This window comes from Oncorhynchus keta, chromosome 4 (genome assembly GCF_023373465.1).
Source record: "Oncorhynchus keta strain PuntledgeMale-10-30-2019 chromosome 4, Oket_V2, whole genome shotgun sequence".
In the NCBI taxonomy this organism is placed as follows: Eukaryota; Metazoa; Chordata; class Actinopteri; order Salmoniformes; family Salmonidae; genus Oncorhynchus; species Oncorhynchus keta.
Genome location: NC_068424.1, coordinates 19000683 through 19025995, shown reverse-complemented (window position 1 = coordinate 19025995; position 25313 = coordinate 19000683). Strand labels below are relative to the sequence as shown.

Sequence of the window (25313 nt, the reverse complement as noted above, 5' to 3'; positions counted from 1 at the left end):
TTCCAATTACAAATCCACAAGCTGTCATATTGGTACTCTTCTCTTGCATCAAATACCAAATGACTGCGATGATCGAAGTTCAGAAGAGGCTGGTGGGAGCAGTTATAGGAGGGTGGGCTCATTGTAATGGTTGGAAAGGAATGAATTAACGTGGTTTCCATGTGTTTGATGCCATTCCATTTATAACATTCCAGCCATTACAATGTGCCCAATGTGACCAAAGGGTTAGAGGCTGAAATGGAACCAGTCACATTTGTCATATTTTAAATTCTCAATATTTCAAATGTGACGCAGCAGTGAAGTATCACATCTGCTTTATGGCAATTTTTTTCCATCTGAGAACACCTGCTCTCTTTTACAGACCTGCCCACAGTAATACTAATCAGCTCCCAAGTCATTATAATCAGGTAAAATAACAGGCAGCAGATGGACTCGTCCAGCCTCAGGGCTCCATTACATAACCGCAACGCACACAGACAACGTATGGTCTTCCCTCATCACTTATAGATGAGCCTAAGCATCGTCGGTCTGCATCACTGTCTTATGAAACCACCTCATAAAACATTCATTTTACAGACTATATTGTGTCTATTTAGTTTCACTCTAAAACAAAACCTTAATTTGAGACCTTGATCGTGTTCATTGGGACACACAGTAGCAAACATTATGTAACAGGAAACGAAAACCAGTGTTACTGGCATAATGCTTTTAATATCCTGTTGTTGCTGAGCTAACCTAAGTCTGTTAGTGTACTGTAAGTGTTAAGTCTGTGTTTGACTTTTTCAGGCCTCCTACAAGCAGACAGCCCAGCTGAGGGAGAGCTCGTACGGTACGGTGACGGACACACCAGAACTACTGCACGCCGCCTACATGAAAGATGTCTACAGTCAGGTAGGGCTACCTCTCAGTACTGCATGCCACCATGAGTAGCCCTTTATGTTGCACTAATGAATGGGACATGTGCTTTAATGGAGTGTCAATCTCTCGGCTTTATGCAGAAGAAGTACAAGGATGAAGCAGAGAAGCTGAAGGGTTCGTATGGGTTCGACACCCCCGAGATGGAGAGAGTGAAGAACAACCAGAGAAACATCAGCTCAGTGAGGGACACAGTACACACACACACACACACACACACTTTTATAACTTGCAGTATTATCTGTCTACACAGTTGCCCGTTTGCTCTAAACCTCCAGTGTCGGTACGCTTGGGACTCAAAGCTGCACAGAAGCCTGATGTCTTCTGTCACCGACACGCCAGAAATCATCCTCGCCAGAGAGAACACAAAGAAAATCAGTGATGTAAGATGTAATCCTTTGTTCTACACAACCATGTACTGTACATATAGGCCTTGGATCTTATGAACTACAGTATGTTGCTGTAAGTTAGATCTGAACCTAGATTTGAGCCTAGATCTGAACCTAGATCTGAATCTAGATCTGATTTTTCTTATTTTAACAAGGTCTTCAATATTATGATGAGTGTTGATGGGAATTATTTTTATGACCTTTGTACGGTGAGCAAGTTAACAGTGTAAGATTGTGTGACGGCTCTGTTCCATGTCCAGGTGAAATACAGAGAGGGGGTGGGGAGCGGGACGGCAGTCATGGAAACCCTTGACACAGAGAGGGTCCGCAGGAACCAGGAGAACATCAGCTCTGTGAGAACCTTGTCTGACCTTTGACCTCACAGGAAGGGCTTGTTTTGAAAACTGGTTTAATCTGGTTTTGTTTGGGTTTTCTACAGCTTCATTGCTGCAAACTAAAAAGGACAAACGGCAGACACACTGAACAACCATTTAGTTACTGATACAATGCCTACCATTGAATTTGCTCCTGGCATTACATTTAAACTCCTCAAAAGATGCAGGCCCTTGGTTTGTTATTGAACACTATTTTGGATGGAAAACTCTGTCCTGTCCCGCCTGACACAGACAGCCTTTCACACTGGTCCTGGTCCATTCTAAGTCATTACAGCCATTAGTGGACCCTGCTGAACAATCCCCCATTGAGGGAGAAGAGCAGACGGGAGGGAGGGACACGGGGTCCCAGCTAGGCAGCCCAGGACATTCTGGAGCCATGGCAACGGAACCAAGACACTGTTTTCACCCAGCTGCCAATCACTAATGATACCTAGGAGGCAAAATCTGGCATGGGACGTCATAATAATGTAATATTCTGGTTGCAAACTGGTTTTCTGGTTGTGGAGACAGATAAACTCTGACTTGTAAATGTTGTTTTAATGTTGTGTGAATGTCGTGTGACCACAGGTGAAGTATAAAAAGCAGCTGCAGGCCACCAGTGTGGGAGTCACCCCAGAGTTGGATAGAGTCCGTCAGAACCAGGAGAACATCAGCTCGGCAAGTCACATAGGATGCACCTGAAATGACAACCTTCCAGGGGAGGATGACTCATAATAATGACTGAAACGTAGCAAATGGAATGACATCAAACCATTCCACAAATTCCACTCCAGTCATTACCCGTTCTCCCTGATTAAGGTGCCACTGATTCTGGTCAGATGAGCTTTCATATCAGGGGCATCAAACTCATTTTGGCCTGTGGGCCGCATCAGGTCTTCACCGAGGTCCGTGGGGCCACACTTAAAATCGGTCAGTAACCTCCTGTGCAACATGTATGTGGGCTCTGACTGCAAGCAGTGCCCTATGTCGTGGAAATGGCACTACATTTTAGATTCAACAAAACCCAGGTGGGAGTGTGCTGGTGAGGATGACCATGCTTATCTTTTGTGTGTTCCAGGTGAAGTACCAGCGCGGGATGAAAGAGATGAAGGGCCGGTCCTGCAACGAGTTGGACACGCCCGAACTGAGGCGTGTCAGGAAGTCCCAGAACGATATCTCCATGGTAGAGCTCAGGTTACCATGGCGGTTGCGTAGACCATGGAGCGAGTTAACACGTGTCAAGCACACTGCGGGTGGGACTGCTGCACTTTTAACCCACAGAGCTAAAGAGTTAACAGCATGGCTGTTACCATTCATGATGGAGCCCTAATGAGCGTGTGTTTGTGAGTGTGTCTGTGAGTGTGTGTTTTACTAATAAAAATATTTTTACATTGTTACTTGTGTGGAGTTTTTTTGCATACTGACCAAAATGCACCCTTTTCTGTCTGACCAAAATGCACACTGGTTGTGTGTGTGTGTGTGTGTGTGTGTGTGTGTGTGTGTGTGTGTGTGTGTGTGTGTGTGTGTGTGTGTGTGTGTGTGTGTGTGTGTGTGTGTGTGTGTGTGTGTGTGTGTGTGTGTGTGTGTGCATCGGCACATGTGTTTTTGTGCGTTTGACAGAGGATTTGCCTGGTGTGAGACGATTTCACAAATGTGTTAATGCACATCAATAATGTTCCCCTCATTAAGCTGCCACATAAAACTCTGACTTGTTATCGTGAAGCTGAAAAGGTGCCCCCCATATTTGCTTTGCCAGGCGAAATACCACGAGGACTTTGAGCGGACTAGGGGCCGAGGCTGCACCCCAGTGATGGAGGACCAAAGCATGGAGAGAATGCACCACCGGAACAAGCTGATGATGAGCGAGGCAGCCTACAAGGGAGTGCACCCACAGGTGGTGGAGATGGACAGGAGACCTGGAGGCATCATCGTAGGTGAGCAGCACACAAAATGGCAGGCACCACACGTCCTCAAAAAGGATTTGACCTTAAAGTCAGGGAAATTAATTAATCTAATCTTTGAAGAGACCGGGGAATTTGTGATGTCCTTTGAACAAGGTTTTTCAATTACATTTGCTGTCTAATGTCTAGCAATTAGGGGTTGTTTAGTGTCAGTGACAACAAGGATCCAAGCCCAGATGTGTCCACGTTACATTTGTGGAAACAGAAAAGATCCATTGTGACAAGTTTCTCACTCTGCAGACGGAAGCTCCACATTGGACTCTACTCACCTGGCCCGAAACTGTATGTGTTTACTCTCTGTAATCTACATGACTTAAGCTGTGGATTTCTCTTTTCTTCCTGTCTTTTCTCTGTAAGTCTAAATGACCTTTTCCTGACCTTTCCCCTGTCAAAGACCTTAAGGTGTGGCGGACGGACCCAGGCTCAATCTTTGACTTTGACCCTGTGGAGGATAACATTCAGTCTAAAAGTCTCCACAGACTGTCTGGTACTACAAAACCCTACAACATGCTTTCATCTCCCTCCACACTTTCCTGTATCCTCCTCCTGCTCCACTCATCTCTTCTACATTCATTTCCTCCTCCTTACGTTCTCTGTTTATTTTCTTTCCATTGCCTCGCTCTGTTATTTTCCTCACTGTTGTTTTTCCTACTGTCTCTGTCGCCCTCTTGTGGCTGTGCATCAGAGCGTGCGAGCCGCCTCACCCGGCAGCAGTCTCAGCAGTCGGTGCACTCGCAGGCCCAGTCTGTGAGTTCACTGGCCTCTGCCTCTGACCTGTGGGACAAAAGCCTGTCTGTCTGCAGCAGCAGCTCCGCACTGCAGTCCCAGGACAGAGGTAGTAAGAGCTCAGTCAGAAAAATGTAAACATATAGACACTTAGAAATTAGATTTTTGAAATTTTAGGTCATACAGATGCTTGGACTTGTGAGTCAACACACCAATAACAAGCACGTGCGTACACACGTACACACACACACGGTGGAAGGAGTAGACATCATTCATTCACCCATTGACTATCAGTGTGACTCCTGATTCCCCTCTTACCTAACTCCTCTCCCAGCACGTGTCTGACCAACAGAATGCCTCCCTCGCCCTTCTCTATACAACCTGACCAACAGCCCACTGACATGAGGTACACAGGAGTCCCTAATCCAATGCTTGAAATCCTCCTAGGGTTTTGACGATGGTTGTGATGTTTAACTGTTTTAATTCTAACTCTCTCACAGTTCTCTTCCCTGCCCACAGACATACTTAACAGTCAGTAACTATTTGATTGATTTCCAGGTCAACTGGGGATGGCATGGTTCCATTTAGATTTCTTTGTGATGTTCTAACAATCACCTAGTATGTGCAGTGCGACTCAAAGGAGAAAAACTGTTTTGAGCAATAAATGAAAGGTCTCAAAATGTTGTTATCAATGTCTATGTGTCTTCCTGTCTGTCTTTGACGACAAGCTCCTGTGCTACCTGGGGCGTACCATCAGAGTGCTCAGCAGCAGCAGCATGGGTATGGCTACATGCACCAGACCAGCATGTCCTCTGTGAGGTCTGTGCAGTCCCCCCCATCTGTCACCATGGTGAGTTCCAATGCAAGCGGTCTATTATTGTCATTTTTTTGAATTCCTACGGGATCTTATTTGTATGCCATGGTCAATTCAATTAGGAAATTATCCAAAATATGTCAGTCAAATATTTGTTGACGAAAATAAACCAAAAAATATTCACACAGTCAACTACTTGTGTGCCGTGATATTTATGTTGTACTATTAATGTTGTAGACACAAACCCACATGATTAACATTGTTCCCACTCCTCCCGTTCAGAGAGTGTACCGGGCGCTGTACGACTACTCAGCGCAGGACCATGACGAGGTGTCCTTCCGCGACGGTGACGTCATCGTCAACGCTCAGCCCATCGACGAGGGCTGGATGTACGGCACCGTGCAGAGGACCGGCAAATCAGGCATGCTCCCCGCCAACTACGTGGAGTGCTTCAACTAAGGGATTCATCTCAATAGTCTTCAAGTGGTTTTCTTTCCTCTCCCCTTGTCTCCTCTCCTCCATCTGCAATGATTGAATAGGTGGAAGGGATAAGGTGGATTGGATGCCTACTGGGAAATTGACTTTCACCAGACCAGTTCTTTTCATGTCAGTACAGATGAAGGAGAGGAGATGAGGAAAGGAGGCTACTCTAGATTATTGAGATGCACCCAAGGGCTAGCCTTACCATGGTGTAGGCAGAGTCCATTCCGCAAGTATCTGTTTTAGGCTTGGTCCTGGAGAGCTGCATCAGTAAGATACATGAATTGAATGAGTTATTCAATGTACCTTGTCTAGACTACAGGCACCAACTATCATAGCCACACTATACGCTGAAAATTATGTTTAAAGTAATCATGTAATACGTTTTGCTTTTGGTTTCATTTAAGGCATTGGTGACTTGCCCCACGTGATCAGAGTTCATGAAAATTGTTTATATAATTCAATCAGAGAATTGCAGCCCTCAAATAGACAACATTAGCAGACAAAAATACATATTCAATGGAATGCAGTCGAAAACATGTTTCACACAATAGAAAGCACATTTGAATTTATTAGGCAGTGCAGTTTCTTTTCGTTTCACACAGGTAACAGCGTTGTGTTGACTTCATGATTCCAAAAGTGCAGTTTTGCAGCACAACAACAATAATGTTTTCGACTTGTCCTGGAAAAGTGCTTCGCGGGTTTGCTTGAAAAGAGCCCAACATAGTCCTCCAGGACCAGAATGGGGCCTTCTTATACTCCTTTGTATTTCATTTCTATTATTATGTTTCACTTTTAGACATCCACACTAACTGAGTTTTATGTACAAAGGAGGGAATGGGAGAGGGAGTTGAGGAGAAATCTATGTTTCAATAAAATCCTGACAGTGATTGCCAGAAAGTTAGCTGTTTAGCTTTTGTTATCTCATTAACACTTCGCTTCGTACTGTTTCTGTCTGATGACATAAGGGCTTGGTTTAAACCAGCTCCACAAGTAAATATAGTTGATACAATCTATAGTCAACAAGTCACACAATCTCACCTCTTTCTGTGAGTTTAGTGGATTATTTACATGTACCAGTTAAGCCTCACACAGGCTTTGATTAACTTATGTCCACATAACTTAGAGCTAACTGGCAACATGGTTGTCATATTTCGCTATGTACACAGTTTCAAGTAACACCCAATAACGGTGTATGAAGTTGGATTGCAATCTTGACATTTCTGAACTATTGTGAACAGTATTGTGATGTATAAGCTTCTATAAAGTATACAATGATCCTATTTTACTCTTCAGGATTGCAGACACTAATGACAGTGCATGTATTGGTGCATGTTATAAATGGTTTACACCGTAATATCTTGAGTGGTGCAAAGATGATTGAATACTAGGCCTACTGTGGCTATTCAATGACATAGTTTCTGGATACATGGTAGCTGGGGTTCTCTTTAACATGTTATTGTAGATTACATGTTATCATGGAATTTGGTAGCTAATAAACAGAAATGGCTAAGTTATAAAATGGTAATATTTATTGGCCTTGAGAAAATAATGGGACAGCAAGAAACATCATAGATTTTTTTTGTCCAGTGGTTCATTGCTTCGGGTAGTTCCATTTTGAAATGTCTCTGTAAAAGAACATGTTTTACTCAGTTTATACACCATCACTGAGTTTTAGTGAGATGCCACTTTTTCCTGAGTTAACCATTTGTTTTATTTTTTTGTCATTAACTGCAGTGTCACGTGTTAAAAATAAAAACGCTTTGTCGACAATGATTTTGTATTTGGCTAATTCAAACTTTTTTTATTTTTAAATTTGTTACAAAGGATTATACATGGTCAGTGCATAAATGTACAATATTACTGTATTGACAAGACCAACATTTGTCTAAGATTATTGAGCTTGTATGTTGGTAATAGCATGACTTATTAAAAAGCGTATTATATTCGCTAGTACGGCTACACACCCTTTGCACTTCATATTTTGCTGCCTTAAAATGAAATCTATAAAGGGAAAACATTTGATTTTCTTTCCTACCGATTTACACAACCTTCTACACGTTTAAAGTCAAAGAACAATTATAACATTTTCCAAATGAATGTCTTGAATGTCTTGATTGTGTATGTCTTCACAGCCCAGAGTTGGAAGCACCTTTGGCAGCCATTAGTTGTGAATAATTTTGAATAAGATTCTACGAACTTTGCACAACTCTTAGTGCAACATACACTGAAAAAACATTAGCAACATGACATAGACTGACCAGGTGAATCCAGGTGAAAGCTATGATTCCTTATTGATGTCACTTGTTAAATCCACTTCAACCATTGTAGATTAAGTGGAGGAGAAAGAAGGATTTTTAAGTTAAATTTTTAAGATTTTTATGTTTTTAAGCCTTGAGACATGAATTGTGTATGTGTGCTATTCAGAGCATGATTGGGAAAGACGAGGTATGAGGTATGGTAGTAGGTGATAGACACACCGGTTTGAGTGTGTCAAGAACTGCGACGCTGATGGAATTTTCACGCTCAACAGCTTGGCGTGTGTACCAAGAAAAGTACACCACCCAAAGGACATCCAACTTGACACAATTGTGGGAAGAATTGGAGTCAACGTGGGCCAGCATCCCTGTGAAATGCGTTCGACACCTTGTAGAGTCCTTGCCCTGATAAACTGAGGCTGTTCTGAGGGCAAAAGGGGGTGAAACGCAATATTAGGAGGTGTTCCTAATGTTTTGTACACTCAGTGTATATCCATTGTTTTTGTCAAAACTGCTCAAGCTCAGTACATTTGGTTGGAAATCAAAGATGAAAGGGATCTTCCAACTTTGTTTCTGATTTTCAAGCAAATTTAAGTCAGGACTGAAAAGTCATTCTAGTATATTTGTGCCACTGAAAAATAAAACTATCCCACCCACTGCGCACAGACGTCAATTAAAAATCAAATCCAAATCAAATCAAACTTTGTCACATGCACCGAATACAACAGATGTAGACCTTACTGTGAAATGCTTACTTACAAGCCCTTAACCAACAGTGCAGTTCAAAAAGAGTTAAGAAAATATTTACCTGAATAATAAAAAGTAAAAAACAATAAAAACGAGGCTCTATATACTGAATCAGTGTGCAGGGATACAGGTTAGTTGAGGTAATTTGTACATGTAGGTAGGGGTGAAGTGACTATGCATATATAACAAACAGTGAGTAGCAGCAGTGTATAAAACAAATGTAGAGTTTTCTGGGCTTTCCTCTGACACCGCCTATTATATAGGTCCTGGATGGCATGAAGCTTGGCCCCAGTGATGTACTGGGCCACACGCACTACCTTCTGTAGCGCCTTGTGGTCAGATGCCGAGCAGTTGCCATACCGGGCGGTGATGCAACCGGTGGTCAGGATGCTCTCGATGGTGCAGCTGTAGAACTTTTTGAGGATCTGGGGACCTATGCCAAATCTTTTCATTCTCCTGAGGGGGAAAAGGTTTTATCCTGCCCTCTTCACGACTGTCTTGGTGTATTTGGACCATGATATTTCGTTGGTGATGTGAACACCAAGGAATTTGAAACTCTCGACCCACTCCACTACATCCCTGTCGATGTTAATGGGGGCTTGTTCGGCCCGCCTTTTCCTGTAGTCCATGATCAGCTCCTTTGTCTTGCTCACATTGAGGGAGAAGTTGTTGTCCTGTCACCACACTGCCAGTTCTCTGACCTCCTCCCTACAGGCTGTTGTCGGTGATCAGGCCTACCACTGTTGTGACATCAGCAAACTTAATAATGGTGTTGGAGTCATGTTTGGCCACGCAGTCGTGGGTAAATAGGGAGTACAGGGGGGGACTAAGTACACACCCCTGACGGACCCCAGTGTTGAGGATCAGCGTGGCAGACGTGTTGCCTACCCTTACCACCTGGGGGCGGTCCATCAGGAAGTCCAGGATCCAGTTGCAAAGGGAGGTATTTAGTCCCAGGGTCCTTAGCTTCGTGATGAGATTTGTGTGCACTATGGTGTTGAACATTCAGCTGTAGACAATGAACAGCATTCTCACATAGGTGTTCCTTTTGTCCAGGTGGGAAAGGACAGTGTGGAGTGCGATTGAGATTGCGTCATCTGTGGATCTGGGGTGGTATGCGGGGTGGTATGTGAATTGGAGTGGGTCTAGGGTATCCGGGAGGATGCTGTTGATGTGAGCCATGACCAGCCCTTCAAATCAAATCAAATTGTATTTGTATTTGTCACATACACATGGTTAGCAGATGTTAATGCGAGTGTAGCGAAATGCTTGTGCTTCTAGTTCCGACAATGCAGTAATAACCAACAAGTAATCTAACTAACAATTCCAAAACTACTGTCTTATACACAGTGTAAGCGGATAAAGAATATGTACATAAGGATATATGAATGAGTGATGGTACAGAGCAGCATAGGCAAGATACAGTAGATGGTATCGAGTACAGTATATACATATGAGATGAGTATGTAAACAAAGTGGCATAGTTAAAGTGGCTTGTGATACATGTATTACATAAGGATGCAGTCGATGATATAGAGTACAGTATATACGTATGCATATGAGATGAATAATGTAGGGTAAGTAACATTATATAAGGTAGCATTGTTTAAAGTGGCTAGTGATATATTTACATCATTTACCATCAATTCCCATTATTAAAGTGGCTGGAGTTGAGTCAGTGTCAGTGTCAGTGTGTTGGCAGCAGCCACTCAATGTTAGTGGTGGCTGTTTAACAGTCTGATGGCCTTGAGATAGAAGCTGTTTTTCAGTCTCTCGGTCCCAGCTTTGATGCACCTGTACTGACCTCGCCTTCTGGATGATAGCGGGGTGAACAGGCAATGGCTCGGGTGGTTGATGTCCTTGATGATCTTTATGGCCTTCCTGTAACATCGGGTGGTGTAGGTGTCCTGGAGGGCAGGTAGTTTGCCCCCGGTGATGCGTTGTGCAGACCTAGCACTTCCGACGTGAGTGCTACGGGGTGGTAATCATTTAGGCAGGTTACCTTCGCTTCCTTGGGCACAGGGCCTATGGTGGTCTGCTTGAAACATGTAGGTATTACAGACTCAGGCTTGTAATTATTCCACAAAATAGCTTTATGTGGGGAAGAATTGTGCAGGAAACATATTTTCTAGGCCATTAAAGCTTGTTGGTGAAACCTAGCCAATTTAGTTGGTAATCTTTCAGGATATAATTACATTTCAGTAAAAATTGAAGACCTCCCAATGTATTAAACACATTGTTTGGAATGAAATACCAAATAAATTGATTCAGTATTGACTAAACATCTTTTCAACCAATTGATCTTGAAAGTGTTATTCATGTCAACAAAATCCAACACTTCCAGACCTCCTTCAGATCTTTTATTAGAGAGGACTGACTTATTTAGTTTGTGTGACTTATTTTTCCAGATGAAGTCAAGGTAGAGGGATTTACAAATAAAGATAATGAGGGGTACACAAAATGAGACAGTCCCTCTGCCTTGGACAGAAGCACTCTCCCAAATATAGAAAGATCCCTTTGTAGCCAATGATGAAATATATTCTTGGTTTTCTTTATTTTCGGAGAGAAATTCCTATGTCTGACTAAGTGTTTTTTTGACAGATGTATTTCTAAATATTCAACACAGTCTTTTACAGGAATATTTTATATTTCTTTGTCATCAGAGACATAAGATTTCACATTTAGAATCATTCAGTTTTAATCCTGATGCAATAGAAAATGCAGTTACAGCATTAAGGGCAACCTGGTCTTTGTCTCTTATTAAAAGAGTAGTATCATCAGCCAGTTGGGAAATTTGTATTTCTTTGTTAAAAATGGTTAAGCCATACAGATTTGCATTATTTAGAATATCTAGAGATACAAGTTCCACAACCAAAATGAACAAAATGCCGAAATTGGGCATTACTGTCGTACACTTCTGTTGATACTGAATCTTTTGGATGTATTAAGATTTCATAACACAGAACTATTTACATCTTTGTAAACATGCAAATTACTTTGATAAAATGTTCACCGAAACCAAAAAGTTTAAGAGACAGAAAGAGAAATTAATGTTCAATTGCTTTACAGAAGTCCGAAAATAAGACAACCACATCAATTGCATCTGAATAATGTAGAAGGTCCAAGACTAAACGAATGTTCGAGCTTATGTGGCAGCCCTTCATAAATCCTGTTTGAGTCTCATTTATAATATCTATTCCTATCTTTAATCTATTCCTTTCTTTAATATTTTTGCATAAACCAGAGCAATCAATTTGTAATCAATATTTAATCAAGTAATTGGTCTACAATTGTCAATGACAGAAGGGTCTTCATTAGGTTTCTGAATCAGTGAAATAAGGACCTGTTTCATAGTGGAGACCATTTCACCCGTTTCAATGTAATCTTGAAACATATTAAAAATAGGGTATTCTAGTATCCCCCGAAACTGTCTATAGAATTCAACTGACAGGCCATCAGGGCCAGGTGATTTCCCATTTGTCATTGAATTCAGAGCCTCTCTAATTTCTTCAATAGACACAGGTGAATCGAAAACTGAGTGGAAATCCTCCTCAATTACAGGGACATAATGTGTCTTTCACAACCATCTTCCAAATGTAGCTTTCACAACCATCTTCCTGAAATTGTGAGTTGTAAAGGTTTTCATAAAAGGAATTGACAAATGTTGATATTGTAATGGGATCTTTGCATAACACATCATTCATTTTGAGTACAGTTATAGATTTTCTTTTGTAGTTTCTCTTTCAAGTGAAAAAAAATAATGAGTGTTTCTTTCCTCCTCTTCAATCCATTTTGCTCTTGATCTTTGCCAGGTCTGTGTAAAGCTGTTCTAATTCTAGTAAAGATTTAAATACACTCCTCTTCTTGAGATAGATTATATTTTCTTTAGAAAACGGTCAAGCTTTCTCATCAACTATTTTTCTCTAAGGTTCTTTAGGTGCATCAGCTCTTTGGCACGTTTAATGACTACTCAAATCCCATCTACTTCCATGACCCAAGTCTTTTCTTGCAAAACTATCTTTCTCATGTTTCCAATGAGAATAGGATCTTTAAGAACTGTGTTGTTTAATATCCAATATCATCGAGTACCTTTTGATTTTTTTTAGCAGCTTGTAAATTCATGGAAATAAAATGATGACCAGACGGGATTCTTATCTCCTCCTTTCTAATGTCTCCGACGGAACATGTATATTTTGAATCTGGCACGCTACCCGGATGTGGACAAGCGCATTTCAATTTAGCAGTCGGAAGGAGCTGTAAGATTTAGTGAAGCAATATTTCACCGGGAAGGAGGCGTACGGATTTCGCTTCAAAATGGTACAATTTCTACATAAAGTGCTTTTGCTGGTATTACTAGCTTTCCCGGCAACGATTATCATGAAAGGTGAGTACCGAACTGAACTTAGGTTAACGAGATGAAGAGAAACCACATTGGCCATCAGTCACAGTTAGCTACAGTAGCTAGTTAAGTTAGCTTTGGAAGGCCACTCCATGCTCTTGTGTAAATTGTATTTTCTGCTAGTAGGACATTGTAGCTACTTCCTTTGTCAATTAGTAGTTTTATTGATGTTGATACTGGCTACACGTTTTTTTAGTAACTATTCCAAATATTATTTAATAGTGAGTCTTACTTATACTTAACGGTGTGCTACCTAACTAGACTGACGTGTCCTTCCTTACCAGCCTACTTGCTTTCTAGAACCGTAATTAAGACTCGATTTACCTTTTAGATTGAGTTTTTGGCTGATTTGGCTTCCAGGGCCATTTTGCCTATAAACAGATCATGTAAGTTCCTTGGACAATAAGGAGTAACGTTCATTATTGGGCTAGGAGAAGCAGCCTCAGAACTTGGCCACAGTAGCCCTCTATTGTTGGCAAAGCCTGGCAATCATATCAGTGTTTTGCTTTTGTGTCTTAGAAGCTTGCGATATGAAACAGGAGAAAAAAAATGTAATTACGTTTGTTAGGCCTAGGGCCTGTAACTGTAATGAATAAAATATTTGTTCAAACTCAGTTTTAATCCCTTGATACAATATTAACTATGTAACTAAGCGCCCTGGTGTGGAAATAATAATATTTTATTTTGACACAAGTTTGTTTTCCAAAAAAAATGATTTGGTGAGATTTTAATCAATGAACTTCCTTACAATCAATCCAGGGCCATTGGTGGCAGCACAGGATGCTACTGAGGATGAGGAGGCAGCTGATGAAGATGCTGTGGATGATGTTGATGTGAACACAGAGGATGAGGATGATGAGGCCGAAGTTGAAGATGATGAAAACACGGAATTGGTAAGAGATTACTACTTTTAGCCGCCTCCCTAGTTTTTTAACATGGGCCCTATCAGTCCTTGCTTATTTCATCTAAAAAATAGTGTCTAATTTTTATATTTAGACGGAAGAAAAAGAAGAGGAGGAAGCCATAGGAGGAGAAGTGAATGCCTCCCCCAATGCTGACACCACCATCCTCTTTGTCAAGGGAGACGGTAGGGGTACGGGCACAGATTGGGGCTCGTCTCAACATATCTATCTGCATGTTGAATTTGCACTTCATTTTTGTCATTATGATTGTTTTGAACTGTGTTGTTTCACTTTAATGCTAAGACTGACTAGTATTTGGAGATGGATTTACTTAGCACCAATATTTAGTCTATAATATGTTGTTTCAACCTCCATATTTGAGTGCATTTATTGCAAAGAACAAGTATGTGCTAAATGATTTGAATGAAAGGGAAGTTTGTGTATGCTTCAAATTCCCCATCACGCCACCACTCAGTCTTTTGTTGCTCTTCCTCCTGGCGTTTGCCTCCAGACTTCCCAGCCAACGACATTGTGAAGTTCCTGATGGGCTTCACCAACAAGGGAAGTGACAACTTTGTGGTGGAGTCCCTGGACGCATCCTTTCGCTACCCACAGGACTTCCAGTTCTACATCCAGAACTTCACAGCCCTGCAGCTGGGCATAGTGGTGCCAGCTGGGCGCCAGGCCACCTTCGAGTACTCCTTCATCCCAGCCGAGCCCATGGGCGGGCGCCCCTTCGGCCTGGTCATCAACCTCAACTACAAAGACAGCAACGTGAGTGGGCCTCAGCTTCGTCAGCCATTTTTTGTCTTTTTCACAAATGATTGCATGTCAAGAATGGTCATGGGTTTGGTTTCTCAGTTTCCTTATCTATATTTCATTAGGCAATTGTTTTTATATTAGGAAATTAGTTTAACTCATGGTGTGTGGTTGAAGTCTGCCCACTATTTGTATGCGAGGTTAAACTTTCAGATTAACCTGAAGAAGATAAAGGGGGGTCCTGGTTCACCAACTGGAGGTGATATCTGATCCTCTCGCTCTCTCTCATACCTCTCTCTCATACTCCTCTCTCTCTCTTTCAGGGTAACACATTCCAGGATGCTGTGTTCAACCAGACAGTGACCATCACCGAGAGAGAGGATGGACTGGATGGAGAGACGTGAGGCCATTTGAACTAGCCCTGTTGTTGGAAGACATTCAGAAGTGCTAAATGAAACCATTCTATTGGGAATGGCTGCCATACCAGGGGTGTGTGTTTGTGAAACGTGTCTTAACTCTTCTTTCTCTTCTGCATCCTCAGGATCTTCATGTATGTGTTCCTGTCTGGTCTGGGCCTGCTAGTGGTGGTAGGCCTTCATCAGCTGCTGGAGTCCAGAAAGGTAAAGCTACAATGCCCACGCCACTGGATTCAGGAGACGGAAAGACGATGAATTAAGCATATCATTCCTTTGTTTGTGTTATTTCCTCGATAATGATACGAAGACTGAAAGAGAGATGTACTTCTGCTGAGGCAATGCTCCATGACAAGATTTGCATAGAATATTGTCACCTAATGCAGATATGACAGTAGATAGCAGTCCAGAGAGAAATTAATTAGATGCCTGTTCATATTCAACGGTAGGATTCTCTCAATTCAGGTGGTTGTTTTTTAATGAGTTGATGTTCTTTCAGGATGACAAAAGGATTTGAGATAATACACCTGTTTTCTGATGAACATTGAGGTAGACAGGGAAAGAGGGAGACTGTAAGTGCCAATTTACGACTTTTGGCGAATTCAGTTTCAGCTATTTAGTGCTCCACTACTACTACTGGGTCAAATTAAGAAAAAAAGACTATTGGAAAGGTTATGGGGGTGGTGGATAGTTTTGAGGATTATGTTTCAATGTTGAATGGAGGAAGTTCGTCTCTAACCCATGCTAGGGCATTTCAGAAGACTGAGGGGAAAATGCTGAAAAGGGGTTTATGCCATACAAGATCGTTTTAGAGTTTGGTTTCTGTAGAAGTCTAGTGGAAGTCAGTTTAGTAACTTCCTTTTGTGTGTGTGTCGTCGTCGTCGTCCCCCTGCAGAGGAGGAGACCAGCTGCTAAGGTGGAGATGGGCACGTCCAGCCACAACGACGTGGACATGAGCTGGATTCCCCAGGAGACCCTTAATCAGATCAGTAAGTCCTCACTACACCACTCAACATCTCTCTAGTGGCCACAGGGGAGCTAGCTGTTTATGCTAGCCATTAGTCACAGGATGTTTATGCTAGCCATTAGCTCCAGGGGTGCCAGCACCTTCAACAGCTCTGCCTAGGTTACTAATAGTGTAAAGTTAAATATATGGGTCTAACTTAGATTGGCCTGCTTGAGTACAAGTTCAAAATCTATTTAAGTGACAGTGTCTCATGAAATGTGTGTTTAAGAGGACAGAAGTAACACGCATCCTAGCTGCTATGCCCCCTCCTTGCTATGTTTCTCTCTATGGCTTTATAACGTTGCAGTGTTTCATAGATGCCTGTTTTCATCTCAGGGTGTATTTAGCTAAAGGCTCTTGAGTTTTCTGTGTTTAGCTGGTGTTTTCAAAACTAGCTGTTCTCTCACTGCATGGGATCATTCACACTTTTCTCTCTCTCCCTCTCTTTTTCCTTGCGTCTTCAGTGCAGAGTCGGCGAGGTGAGGCTTCCATTTCTCTCAGGAGCGAGCAGTTGTAGAGTAGTGGTTGTGCAAAATTCTTACGTTTCCTCTGAATCATCAGTGAATGTAATTATTAGTGCTTCTGAATATGCAATCTCAATCATTGGTTCATGTTAGCCTTGGGTGTAATAGCTATGGTCACTGACTTCAAATCCCTAGCTCCTACCCTGAGATACTCCTCATAGGTCTGAATGGATCAGTTGGATATAAGCAATAAGGTAATGGCAACGAGGTCTGTGGAGCTTCAACCATATTGCTTAAACTCATCCAATCCTTAAAGATCTACAGGGTGCGGCTAGTTGTTGATTTTAGACTTGGCCTATGAAAAAAATATTTGTTGATCTGCTTATCTGATCCAAAGAGTGACGTTTAAAACCATTTCCAAACATTTCCTAAAACTCTCCTCTCATTTCCCTAGACAAGGCCTCCCCCAAACGGTCTCCCCGCAAGAGGACACAAAAGCGCACGGCTGGTTCGGACGAGTGACCAGGCCCCTGCCCAGTTCTGTCACTCGCGCTTGGCACCTGACACAGCCATACCTCCCCTTGTTAGCCGTGGAAAGGCAACAAACAGTCTTCTCTCACCATGGAACCAAGTGTCGTCCTCTTCACAAGAGACTGGTTTCTACCACTAAACTAGACAAAACATCACAAAAAACGGTCCCATTTGTTAATTATTCTGTCAAAAGAAGCGTTATCACAGAGGTGATGTTATGCAGTTTGAGTGTGCTTTTGCGAAGATGCATGTCTTGAAGCATAGGGAGGATGGGGATGGTGGACGGAAGTGGTTGTTTTTAGAGCTGGGTAAATGATATTGGGAGATGATACAGTTCTGGGTTTTTGTTCTAGGTTTCTGTTTTGTTGCGACTGCCTTGTCATAATTTTTCACCTGTGAATATATTTTGAGGCAGAATAGTGATTGTTAATTTTGGTGTCCTGGAAAACCATAACACCCCTTTTTACTTGTTTTATGTTTTGCACCGTTTAATATCTGCACATTTGGGTTTCTGTCACATTGTTGTCCTCTGCATGGTGGCACAGAGGAGGCCTGGTTTCAAGTCTTGTTATTGGTAGTGCACTGCAACGTTCAACCATCTTTGATGATTCTGTGAACATAATGAGGATATGGTGAAGTTTTCCCTCAATGTGCCTTTTTTTTTTTTTTTTTTTTTTTACATTTGCATTCTTCATATTCCCAAAATCGTTTTACGTCAAGTACAAGTATGAATTCAGGATGAGATTTTTTTTACTTTTGTAAGACTGCAATCTGAATAAAGGTCCAGCACTGGTGTACAGTATCTACTGGGGAATACAGATGAGTGAACTGCAAAGATAATTTATTCCTGGCTAATGGGTTTTTATACTGCATTTCTTGACATGTCTGGGATTACTACTTGTGCATTTTAGAGGCACAGTACATTTACTACTGTATCATAGCCTGTTCATAGTAACTTGTGAGAGGGACTCTGGACTAACTGTTAGGCACTGACACAGTTAGGCAATTAAATGGTCTCTGGACTGTCAAATTGATTTAAACAACATTTTTGCAATTAAATCGCACCCCCTCCCCCCTCTTTCACTGAGCTTTTTAATGACCATTTGAGAATGGATGGATCCCAAGTAGATTTCTTTCTCTGTGATATTGTCGGAAACTTGAATGATTATTTGTTTTTTCTCTGCCGAGTATGTAAGTGAAGTGTTCATTTTGGACACTGGTACATCTTGATGTAGAAAACAGAAAAATTAAAGTGGAGATGAGAATATGCTATGTCGGTTTTTATTTACTACAGTGTGAACTAATACATATGTTATGTCTTGCTCCCGGACAAATTAACTTCTTTGCTCGCTTTGAGGACAATACAGCGCCACCGACACGGCCCGCTACCAAAGACTAGGCTCTCCTCCATGGCTGACGTTGGTAAAACATTTAAACGTGTTAACCCTCGCAAGGCTGCCGGCCCAGACGGCATCCCTATACTCGTCCTCAGAGCATGCGCAGACCAGCTGGCTGGTGTGTTTACGGACATATTCAATCTCCCTATCCCAGTCTGCTGTCCCCACATGCTTCAAGATGGCCGCCATTGTTCCTTTTCCCAAGAAGACTAATATAACTGACTAAATCGCCCTGTAATACTCACTTCTGTCACCATGAAGTGCTTTGAGACTAGTCAAGGATCATATCACCTCCACCCTACTTGTCACCCCAGACCCACTCCAATTTGCATACCGTCCCAATAGGTCCAGAGACGATGCAATCGTCATCACACTGCCCTATCCCATCTGGACAAGAGGAATACCTATGTAAGAATGCTGTTCATTGACTACAGCTCAGCATTCAACACCATAGTACCCTCCAAACTCATCATTAAGCTTGAGACCCCGCCTTGTGCAACTGGGTCCTGGACTTCCTGACGGGCCGCCCCCAGGTGGTGAAGTTGGGAAACATCTCCACTCTGATCCTCAACACTGGGGCCCCACAAGGGTGTGTTCTCAGCCCCCTCCTGTTCATCCACGACTGTGTGGCCATGCACACCTCCAACTCAATCATCAAGTTTGCAGACGGCAACAGTGGTAGGCTTGATTACCAACAATGGCGAGACTGCCTACAGGGAGGAGGTGAGGGCCCTCGGGAGTGTGGTGCCAGGAAAATGTTTACAAAACAAACGAGATGATTGTGGACTTCAGGAAGCAGAGCACCCCCCTATCCACATCGACAGGACAGCAGTGGAGAAGTTGGAAAGTTAAGTTCCTCTGTGTACATATCATCGACAAACTGAAATGATCCACGCACACAGACAGTGTGGTGAAGAAGGCGCTACAGCGCTTTTTCAACCTCGGGAGGTTGAAAAAATGTGGCTTGTCACCCGAAAACCCTCACTAACTTTGACAGGTACACGAGAACATCCTGTCGGGCTGTCTTACCGCCTGGTACGGCAACTGCACCGCCCACAACCGCAGGGCTCTCCAGAGGGTCGCGTGGTCTGTTGTGGAATGTGTTAGATATGACCTGTTAGATACTGCTGCACTGTTGGATCTAGAAGAAAAAGCATTTCGCTACACTCGCAATAACATCTGCTAACCATGTGTGTGACCGATTTCATCAATTAAATAAGTAATTGATTAGTGTATAATTAGAGTAATAACTGCATAGGGGCCTGGATTCAAACAAACCACAATGCTCTGGCATTGCTCAAACATTAAATAACCTTTTAAAAGTGTGACATCTTTGATTGATTACCGGGCCATTTTATTAGTGAATGTAACGTTAAAGGCTTATTATAATTTGCAGTGAGAAATGTAATGTCAAATTGCTTATAACATTAATATGCCCAGCTATGTTATTTTTTTCTTCCAAAAATAATACAACTAAATTATAGATTCACCAAGCAAGATCAGGGACCAGTCACCAGCTACAGTGATGTAACAGCAAAGGCAGGGGCCGTATCCTCAAAGAGTCAGAGTAGGAGCCCCGCACAAACACCTCATTCAACTTAAGGGCTTGATGGTAGTTGAATTAGATGTGTTGTCTGGGCAAATAAAAATGTATACTGTTGGGGGTACAAGCTTATCTGATTCAACTATCATCAAGCCCTTAAGCTGATTGAGGTGTTTGTCCAGGACTACAACAAAAATGTGTACCTCTAGAGGTACTAGAGGACATCACCCACTAGACGACACTGAACATTGTAACGAATTCCCTGTCGGTGACTAACACCCCATTTCACAGACCTCTCTCTGAGAGAAACTACAACTTTCTAACCTTTGCTCTAGGCAACCCTTTCTCCGCTGGACCCTAGCAGGCCAGGGGCCATAATCTGTCCTTTCACACCTGGGGCCCTGGTGTCTGGTTGGTTGTTAGGGGGCTAGGCATCTGTCCATCATCCTGACTCTGCAGGGTCACACTTCAAACTGTGGCAGAGAGAGTGGGCTCGTTTGAGTGGTAAGGCGAAAGCATCCGACTGTAGACAAAACTCAGGGGCTCCCGAGTGGCGCAGTGGTCTAAGGCACTGCATCTCGGTGCCATAGGCATCACTGAAGTACCTGGTTTGAATCCAGGCTGCATCATATCCGGGCCATGAGTGGGAGCTCCATAGGGCGACACACAATTGGCCCAGCGTCGTTCGGGTTGGGCCGTCATTATAAATAAGAATTTGTTCTTAACTGACTTGCCTAGTTAAGTGAAGGTACATACATAAAAAAATACATGAATTGTGGGAAAGTTCCTGTTTCAGTCACGTCTCAAGTCATGTTCGCGTGGGTCACACAAAAACCCTAATGATTGGTTGACAGTAAAGCCTCCCACCATGCAGGTGATGACTGCAGGATAAAGGTGATGAAGAGCGACTGCAGTCAAAACTTTGTGACCTTTGAGCACGTGTTTTCATGCAGTCGATGTGAAGACAATTTTTATCCCCATAATGCAACACACTTTGAAAGTGATCAAAATAATCCGCTCAAACGCATCCCGAAGCAACACCTCTGCCCTGCCCATCAACAACAGTACTTTATCTTTCTGGAGATGTGGGATGGTGTGTGTGTATAAAGTGAGTTGTGTATTTGCGTATATCTTGTCTGTATTTAAGAAATAAAATGTAAATATGTACACATTTTAATATGCATGATATCTAAACCACACAAATCTAATTTATATATTTACAGGATCTGAGTTGGAAAACCTGGAGTATCGCTTTTGTTTAGTTGTTAGTCCAAGAAATCACCAAATGATTCAGGTTAGATGGTTGTTCCACGAAATGAGTCCCTTTTGCATCCCTTTGATATTTTAATTAGAAATTGTACACCAATATTGGATTTTAAAAGCCTGCTATAAATTAAAGTGCCCTTATATAGAGACCACATGGAATACTCAATAAATCGTATTTTTAATATGAATTAAAGACTTGCTAAAGTGCCAAAATTCAGCATTTTGAGGCGTCCCTCTGTGCACCGACTTCTCTGAAGATTTTGAACCCACTTTACCCCAAGATTTCTCCCAGGTTTTCACCATCATTGTAAAGCCCTCGTTAGTTTGTTACTTGGAAGGTCATTCCGTAAGTTTATTATTTATTTCACGTGATTAGTGTTGTATTTGAAGGTTAAAAAAAACAAAAAACATACGTTTCCCAAACTCAGGACCCCAAGGGGTGCACGTTTTGGTTTTTGCTCTAACACTACACAGCTGATACCAATTATCAAAGCTTGATGATTAGTTGATTATTTAAATCAGCTGTGTAGTGCTAGGGCAAAAACCAAAAGGGCAAAAACCAGACCCAAGGGCCGAGTTTGGGAAACCCTCATAAGGTTAACCCTGTTCTACTCTTCAAATCAAATTGTATTGGTCACATACATATTTAGCGGGTGTAGTGAAATGTTTGTTTTTCTATCTCCAACAGTGCAGTAGTATCTAACAGTGCAGCAGTATCTAACAGTGCAGTAGTATCTAACAGTGCAGTAGTATCTAACAGTGCAGTAGTATCTAACAGTGCAGCAGTATCTAACAGTGCAGTAGTATCTAACAGTGCAGCAGTATCTAACAGTGCAGCAGTATCTAACAGTGCAGTAGTATCTAACAGTGCAGCAGTATCTAACAGTGCAGCAGTATCTAACAGTGCAGTAGTATCTAACAGTGCAGTAGTATCTAACAGTGCAAGTATCTAAAGTGCAGTAGTAAACAGTGCAGTAATTTTATTAAAAAACGAAAAATATATTAAAATATAAATAGATCAAGCAATGTTGGAGTGGCATTGACTCAAATACAAGTAAAATAGAATACAGTATATTAATATGAGATGAGTAAAGCAGTATGTAAACATTATTAAAGTGACTAGTGATTCCAAGTCTATGTATATAGGGCAGCAGCCTCTAAGGTGCAGGGTTGCGTAACCGTGTGGAAGCCAGCTAGTGATGGCTATTTAACAGTCTGATGGCCTTAAGATAGAAGCTGTTTTTCAGTCTCTCGGTCCCTGCTTTGATGCACCTGTACTGACCTCGCCTTCTGGATGATAGTGGAGTGAACAGGCCATGGCTCCGGTGGTTGATGTCCTTTTTGCCTTCCTGTGACATTGGGTGCTGTAGGTGTCCTGGAGGGCAGGTAGTTTGCCCCTGGTGATGCGTTGGGCAGACTGCACCACCCTCTGGAGAGCTCTGCGGTTGCGGGCGGTGCAGTTGTGATACAGTCCGATGTTCTCAATTGTGCATCTGTAAAAGTTTGTGAGGGTTTTAGGGGCCAAGCCAAATTTCTTCAGCCGCCTAAGGTTGAAAAGGCACTGTTGCGCTTCCACCACACTGTCTGTGTGAGTGGACCATTTGAGATCGTCAGTGATGTGTGTAAGCTGAGGAACTTGGGAAGCTTCCCACCTTCTTCACTGCGGTCCACAATCAGCTCCTTTGTTTTGTTGACATTGATTAAGAGGTTATTTTCCTGGCACCACTCTTCCAGGGCCCTCACCTCCTCCCTGTAGGCTGTCTCGTCATTGTTGGTAATCAGTCCTACTACTGTTGTGTCGTCTGCAAACTTCATGATTGAGTTGGAGGTGTGCGTGGTGTTTTGTTGTGAAAAACTGAGGGGGTCAAGCATATCACGTTAACCGTGTTACCCAGATAGGCTAGAAATGTTTTCACAAAAAAATGGATTGTTAAGCTTGCATTAATTTGCCCCTCCGTGTTCCACACATGACTGATTTAAGATAAAAGCGTCAACCCTGTTACCTTAATTAGTAGGCACTTAATATAATTTATTTAATTTTGCCTATTGAGATGGGAAAACATGTGTCTTATTAAGTTGAACATATGCTGGTCATGAATGAATGTTAACATTTAGGTGAAAGAAAACATTTTTGTTGACCTACCCCCCAAAAAAGTTACACTACCCAAAAAGGGACTCATTTTGTGGAACGACCCTAGACAGAGTAATACATTTTTGGGAACAACTTGGGCTTGGGTGAATATGCTGACTGAGTATGGTCACTTTGCGCCGTACAGTCATGCATTCATGATTACAAGACACACACGCTTGATTCACAGTATAGGATAGGGCTAACTCGACTGTAATATGCTGGCTGGCTTGGATATTTTATTTTCACATTGTTCACATGCTTTCCAACACTGTTCAAGCAACTATGGTGGATGTGTAAGCAGGCCAGCCCAACACATAGTACCTCGGCCTGACTCAGTTTGAACCTTGACGCCAAGTAATCAGGTTGTACACATACTTGACACCATGGTTGTGACACAACCAATATTTTTGTGATACATAAATCATTGTGAGGCGTCTCCAAAACAGCTGTGTAATTGTTTAAGGACAAACTGTGGTATCACAACTGTTGTTAGATGTGTTCTTGCAAGCAGAGCGTGTACTGGGCCACAGTGTGAACCACGTACCAGTGATCGGTCAGTTTGGGCAAAAAAAACACCACCAGGCCAGTTTGATTCACACCTTTCCTTAATATATCTTTATTGCTTTCATTTTTTCAATACAGAACAGCTTACATTTCTGATTCTGAAGCGCCGTAATACCAGGAGGGAGGGAGCAGTGTAGCTGACATTGAAGGTTCTGATCCAGGTCCTTTTATCTGGTCAGTTCTGTTGTGGCCGTAGCAGCGACGCAAAGTTCCCTTTCACAACGGGTCAGAACGTCAGACAGTGACAGACAGCCACTTTATTTTTATTTTTTTACAGAGTCACGACTTGATTTCCTCTTCAAAACGAGAGGATAATATGGTCACGGGTGACAGAAATTTGGAGTGAGGGATAAAAATTAAGAATCAAAAGGAGACCAAAAAAAGAAGGAAAAACACCTTGTTTATGTGTATACCGTTCAAAAAGAATGCTGATGAAAATAGTCTTGACTACGCTTTCAACCACGAGGATTTGAGCACATCATTTTCTCTGTTCTCCTGATTTGAGTTCACAATCAAGTGCTAAATGTAGTGATTGACCGTTAAGCATTACAAATAAAATCATGACTTGGAAGAACTTCTTGCAACTCAGGAAAATGAAGTATTGAATATGCATTTTATAAAGACCCTGAGAGCGAGAGAAAAAAAGAAAATCCTTAATTGAACAAAAGGTTTACATGCAAAACTAACCTAAAACTCACCCATTATACACAATTAATTTCACAGTTTTATACATATTTATATATCTGAGAAGAAAAAATATCTTTGCCAAACTAAAAAAGAAAAGAAAAAGAAAATAGATCCACATAATCTATAAAACACGTACAATGGTGTACATAAAGCTTTAGAATCAATAGTGATAATCGAAGTTCCAGGCCGATGCTGGGCGACCATTTTGTGGATTTGAATCCATTATTCTCTGCAGCATCAATGTCGTAATCATAAATGGCTTCTCCTCAAGTCACATCTCTTCACCCCTCACTGGGTTTCCAAATAAATACAATAAAAACAGTCCATGTGCATTCTTATGGGACTCATAATCACACACCCACACAGGGACAAATGAGAGAAGCAGAGTCCCTTGACAGTGTTTTTTGAGGACAGGATTGCATTTTGCATTCGAGTCTGCCAATACTTTCCCAGTGCCTGAGAGCAGGGTTGGGATGGGGGAGATACCGGGGTACAGCCACTAAAGGACAGTCTTCTGCATGGAGTAGCAGCTTCGCCACCTGTCAACACCCCCCCACTTAATACTCTGTGTTACGTTGAAGTTCCAA

The 25313-nt window shown here is 42.1% G+C and overlaps 2 protein-coding genes across 41 annotated transcripts in view; both read left to right on the top strand.

Annotated features, from left to right (window-relative positions):
- LOC118382816 (nebulin-like) overlaps positions 1-7435 on the top strand; it is a 67487-nt gene extending 60052 nt beyond the window's left edge. For 36 of the 39 annotated variants that reach the window (XM_052503351.1, XM_052503413.1, XM_052503502.1 and 33 more), the window contains 12 exons: positions 787-891; positions 999-1097; positions 1194-1298; positions 1565-1657; positions 2267-2356; positions 2757-2861; positions 3435-3612; positions 3880-3921; positions 4034-4126; positions 4325-4474; positions 5094-5215; positions 5462-7435. In XM_052503351.1, coding sequence (XP_052359311.1) covers positions 787-891; positions 999-1097; positions 1194-1298; positions 1565-1657; positions 2267-2356; positions 2757-2861; positions 3435-3612; positions 3880-3921; positions 4034-4126; positions 4325-4474; positions 5094-5215; positions 5462-5638 — 1359 coding nt within the window. In that variant the 3' untranslated portion in view covers positions 5639-7435. Of the gene's footprint in view, positions 1-786; positions 892-998; positions 1098-1193; positions 1299-1564; positions 1658-2266; positions 2357-2756; positions 2862-3434; positions 3613-3768; positions 3922-4033; positions 4127-4324; positions 4475-5093; positions 5216-5461 lie in introns of those variants that run through there. The other 3 variants (XM_052503357.1, XM_052503365.1, XM_052503373.1) reach the window with 3 other exon arrangements.
- Positions 7436-12871: 5436 nt separating this feature from the next.
- LOC118370353 (translocon-associated protein subunit alpha-like) lies at positions 12872-18405 on the top strand. 2 transcript variants are annotated; one of them, XM_035755313.2, is made up of 9 exons: positions 12872-13048; positions 13823-13956; positions 14060-14150; positions 14477-14739; positions 15048-15124; positions 15266-15344; positions 16033-16126; positions 16608-16622; positions 17062-18405. In XM_035755313.2, exons 1-9 carry the CDS (start codon positions 12979-12981, stop codon positions 17127-17129), a joined length of 891 nt encoding a protein of 296 aa, XP_035611206.1. In that variant the 5' UTR covers positions 12872-12978; the 3' UTR covers positions 17130-18405. The 2 variants fall into 2 exon arrangements, with proteins under 2 accessions (XP_035611206.1, XP_035611213.1); XM_035755320.2 differs by lacking the exon at positions 16608-16622 and having other exon boundaries at positions 12874-13048.
- The last annotated feature ends 6908 nt before the right edge of the window (positions 18406-25313 follow it).